The sequence below is a fragment of the Nicotiana attenuata genome, unplaced genomic scaffold (assembly GCF_001879085.1).
Source record: "Nicotiana attenuata strain UT unplaced genomic scaffold, NIATTr2, whole genome shotgun sequence".
NCBI classification, from domain to species: Eukaryota; Viridiplantae; Streptophyta; class Magnoliopsida; order Solanales; family Solanaceae; genus Nicotiana; species Nicotiana attenuata.
The window spans coordinates 52793-57321 of NW_017675683.1; the positions used below are offsets into that span (position 1 = coordinate 52793).

Genomic DNA, 4529 nt, shown 5'->3' on the forward strand with positions numbered 1-4529 from the left:
TATACAAAGATCAAAGAAAACTTGACAGGAGGAAGTGACATGGCTGGCACAGGTGAGTAAAGGTAAGAGTGCAGGTGCAACAATATGTAGGATGACACTAGCAGCTGCAGTATACCACATTTGGCAAGAAATAAACAATGTGATTTTTCCAAAGAAAAGAGAACAAGCAATGCTATACTACGACTGATCATTCAGGAAATACATATAAGGGCAGCCAAATTTTCTTGTGTAGCTAGAGCAATGGCTAATTTTAATTGGTACCCTGAAGTAAACGAGCATGAAGCAGTTTTTAGCAGTAAAAGCTTTACTGATAGGTATCTCTTAATTGGGGCTTCATGTCCAGTAGGAGATATGCTAGAGCGATTTTGTAATAGATTGTACGAACTGTAAATATTGTTACTTGATAAATAAAACACTTTAATTACCAAAAAAAATGTGTTATTTTTTCAAAAAAATTGCCCAAAAAAGGGCTATTCTTGCAATCAACCCGTTGGGCAACGACCAAATTGAAGTTGACCGTTGCCAACGGTCATATCCCTTTAAAAATAAAAATAAAAATTGAGAAAATAGCCGTTGAACCGGTCCGGGGCGGGCCGGTTAACCGGTTCAACAGTATTTTTTATTGACCGGTCCGATTAATCAGATTTTTTTTTATAAGGACCAACCTCCCAAACCGAGCCCACTCGGCCCCCTAACTACTGACCCAGGCTGTTCTGGGTTACAACCAGTTTGGGCCGGACCGGAAACGGTACTATGGAGACGAGCACCAAAATTAAGGTGTAAAGGCATACATACCATTGCGATGCTTGAAAATTGATTTATACCTCTAAATTGTTTCTACCTACCATTTCAAGTGTAATAAGTATTTTGAACTTGCCTTCTGAAAATCAAATTGTCACTTTCTCTGAGTTGCATTTGACATAAAGCTCTCAAACCAATATCTAATTGTTGTCATAGTTAACACCGCGACGAAAAAAGAGTACTAAAAGGTAGTAACTTTTCACATGACTTGGAAAAAGTGGATAATTTGGGCTTCTGGAAATTAGGCCGATGACTTGCTCACAGGTCCGTTTAGGATATTTAACTTAGTGGGCTGGGTTTGTGAAATACAAGAGCTTATTATTGGAGCCCAACTCGTATCGGAGGCTCCCGCCTATATTCCTTCTTGTTCGCTAAAAATTTAACGGAAAAGGGTCATATAAGACAATGAACTACGCGAATTAGAACAGATATGCCCGTTATTAAAAGTTTGGGACAGATATGTCTAATCCGTTCAATACTTGCTCATTCATGCCCTTAGTTTAACGAAACCACTATTTTGTCTTTCTTAAATAATTAATAACCGGACCCAACTAAAATCTGCTAACCCGATCCGTTAGGACCCGACCCACCCTTATTTCAAAGATATTTTTGATATATTATTTTTGTTTGATTGAGAAATTGTGTGATAATCATATTTATTTATTTGAGTAATTTGATAATCGAATTTTTTTTTTGTTATACATCATTTCCGGAAGTAATCCTAGTAAAAGTATAATTGATATTTATTTATTATTTTAATAATATAATATTCGAATTAATTTGTGCTTCTTCAATCATTTTACCATCCATTTTTATCTTTCTCACAATCTATTTTGTATTTTTCACCAATACAAATATAAATAACTCCATGTTCACTATAAATTAACCTGATGCATCCTTTTTTTTGTTTAGATAAGTGATCATTATATGTTGAATTAGTTTATTGGATTATTTTCTGCATTACAATTTTTTTATGAAATAATAATAAATTGTTAAAACAATGATGCTTCTTTTCATTTTTATTAATTAGTTATTTCATAACAAGCACTACTGAGAAAAAATTAAAATAAATGGTAAAATGATTGAAGAAAGCACAAACTAAATTCAAATATTATATTATTAAAATAATAAATAAATATCAATTACTACTTTTACTAGAATTACTTCCCGAAATAATATATAACAAAAAAAATCGATTATTAAATTACTCAAATAAATAAATATGATTATCACACAATTTCAACAAAAATAATATATCCAAAAATATCTTTAAAATAAGGGTGGATCGGATCCTAACGGATCGGGTCAGCAGATTTTAGTTGGGTCCAGTTATTAATTATCTAAGAAAGACATAATAATGGTTTCGCTAAACTAAGGGCATGAATAAGCAAGTATTGGACGAATTGAGCATATTTGTGCCAAAATATTAACGAAAGGCATATGTGTCCTAATTGGCATAATTCCGTGCTATATATGACCCTTTTCCGAAAATTTAAATTCTTGCGCTAGTACTAACAAAATAATCTTGTTCACGCTCCTATTCTGCTCCAGCACTTCGCCGGAGTTGACGCTCCGAAGCCACGGTCTTCTTTTTCTGTACAGTCAAAGCTTATCTTCGGAAATCCTTCTCGTAATAAAAAATGGCCGTAGATATGGAATTTTCTAACTCCCACGAATTTACGAATGCGCACCGTGTGCTGGATCTAGACCTCCGAGGCTATTCATTAAAGATGGTGATGAGAAACTTCAAATCTTATGCGGGCGAACAGCATGTTGGCCCATTTCACAAGGTTAGGGTTTGTTTTTCTACATAATCCTGTAATTGAGTACTTAAGAAATTAATTTTTATTATCTAAGCAATTAAGTTCGTTCCCTTTATACAAAAATTTCGCTACTGGACAGAGATTTTCTGCAGTTGTTGGTCCTCATGGTCGTGGAAAGAATAATGTCATTGACGCCATGCTCTTCGTGTTCGGTAAGCAGGCCAAACTGGTACGAATAGGAGTCATTTGCATTTCATATTTTTTCATTGTTGTACTTGCGATTCGTAAAATACTTTTTCATGATGAATAAAGTAAAAATTGACTATGCTACAGAATTAGCTGTGGTGGAAAGTTTAGACCTAATCATGACTTTGGTTACTTTGGAAGTAAAATCCCTAAACCTGCATGATTGCAATCACCTTTATCTTAAGTCTGTAAAATGGATCATTCTGATGTGTGCTTGGTAAAATTTAAATTTCAATGCTAAACTGTGCAGATGCGTCTAAACAAAGTGTCAGAGCTTATAGACAATTCAACTAATCACAGAATTTGGAAAGTGTTGGTGTGTCTTATTCATTTTCAGGAAATAATTGATTTGGTAATTGTGGATTTTCCTGTTTCCAAGATACTCCTTTGGAACTTCTGTTAGATTCTAAGCAAGTGTTTGTTTTGTTTATAGGACGGTGAGACATATGAAGCTGTTCCTGGAAGCTATTTTGTAATTACACGTGTGGCATATCGAGATAATTCCTCTAAGTACTTTACCAATGACCGGACAAGTAACTTTACAGAGGTTAGTAAGAAGCTGAAAGGAAAGGGATTGATTTAGATAACAACCGGTCTCTGATTCTTCAGGTTTAAATTATTTTTGTTATGTGACCTTAATTTCACAAATTGGACTCTATTCTTATGGAGTTGAAGTTGTTGGTTCTTTTGTAGGGTGAGGTTGAACAAATATCACTGATGAAGCCTAAGGGACAAGGACCCCATAATGAAGGCTTTCTCAAGTATTTAGAGGATATAATAGGAAGTGACAAATACATTGAGAAGATTGATGAATCATTTAAGCAGTTGGTTCTCACTCTGAAATGAAATTCTTATGGCACAAAGAAACAATTTGAAATCGGAGTCTCAATGTCAGTCTCCTCTTAGTTTCAGATTGAATCTTGTTAATAGTTATGCTACACTTTTCCTTACCAATTTACTCTTTCTTTTCTCCCTTGTGTACAAGTGGCATCCTCATTCTTATAGCTTTGTCTGTTAATTTACTATCGTGAGCGCCTTGTGTATACTCAATGAGAAGCTTATGTGCCTAAAAAGATGCATGTAATACCTCTAGAATTTCTTGGTGCTCTCATAGGCTAGAAACCCTCAATGAAAGAAGGTCTGGTGTTGTTCAAATGGTTAAGTTAGCTGAGAAAGAAAGAGATAACTTTGAGGTAAGAGGTTAGACCATTACATAAAGTATAATTTCCTTGGGCTCCAAGAAATGCATTTATGCTGTTCATGTCTTCAATTACGACGTGTGAAGAATGATGCAGAGGCTTACATGCTTAAAGCATTATTACTTTTCAAATGGCAAGAGAAAGCAACAAAGTTGGCTTTTAAAGATTCCACTCGAATTTCATAGATGCAGGCAAACATTTCTAGACAGGAAGAGAACCTGAAAAGCGATAGGTGGCTTGCTCTGAACATATGTTGCACAAATGTATACATTCTTCTGTAGCACTTACACCAAGTGGAATTAATCATTGAATCTTTGTCACGATCCGGATTTCCCACCATCGGGAGTCGTGATGGCGCCTACTATCGGAGCTAGGCAAGCCAAGTATTAAAACATTTTCTGATAACATCACAACGATATAAATAAAACGAGTCATTTAAATAAAAGCGGAAGTCTTAAAAACATAGATAACCGAAAACCAAATGCGGAAGTTTAAATACAACTCTACCCAGATCCGGTGT

At 34.9% G+C, this 4529-nt stretch overlaps 1 protein-coding gene across 4 annotated transcripts; it reads left to right on the plus strand.

Annotated features, from left to right (window-relative positions):
- The first annotated feature begins 2307 nt into the window (after positions 1-2307).
- On the plus strand, positions 2308-3860 carry LOC109220332 (structural maintenance of chromosomes protein 4-like). Of its 4 annotated transcripts, none has more exons than XM_019384797.1 (5): positions 2308-2591; positions 2704-2793; positions 3061-3162; positions 3244-3419; positions 3504-3860. In XM_019384797.1, the coding sequence occupies exons 1-4, from the start codon at positions 2442-2444 to the stop codon at positions 3391-3393; spliced, it is 492 nt and encodes a 163-aa protein (XP_019240342.1). In that variant the 5' UTR covers positions 2308-2441; the 3' UTR covers positions 3394-3419; positions 3504-3860. The 4 variants fall into 4 exon arrangements, with proteins under 4 accessions (XP_019240342.1, XP_019240340.1, XP_019240343.1 ...); XM_019384795.1 differs by having other exon boundaries at positions 3244-3357; XM_019384798.1 differs by having other exon boundaries at positions 2704-2776; positions 3244-3357.
- Positions 3861-4529: the final 669 nt, after the last annotated feature.

Bases quoted from the DNA above. Each gene is read 5' to 3' on its own strand.
- LOC109220332 (XM_019384795.1), top strand. From the start codon at position 2,442: ATGGCCGTAGATATGGAATTTTCTAACTCCCACGAATTTACGAATGCG. The intron at 2,794-3,060 runs GTACGAATAGGA...TAAACTGTGCAG, and splicing joins TCGGTAAGCAGGCCAAACTG to ATGCGTCTAAACAAAGTGTC. The intron at 3,163-3,243 runs GTAATTGTGGAT...TTTTGTTTATAG, and splicing joins TTCAGGAAATAATTGATTTG to GACGGTGAGACATATGAAGC.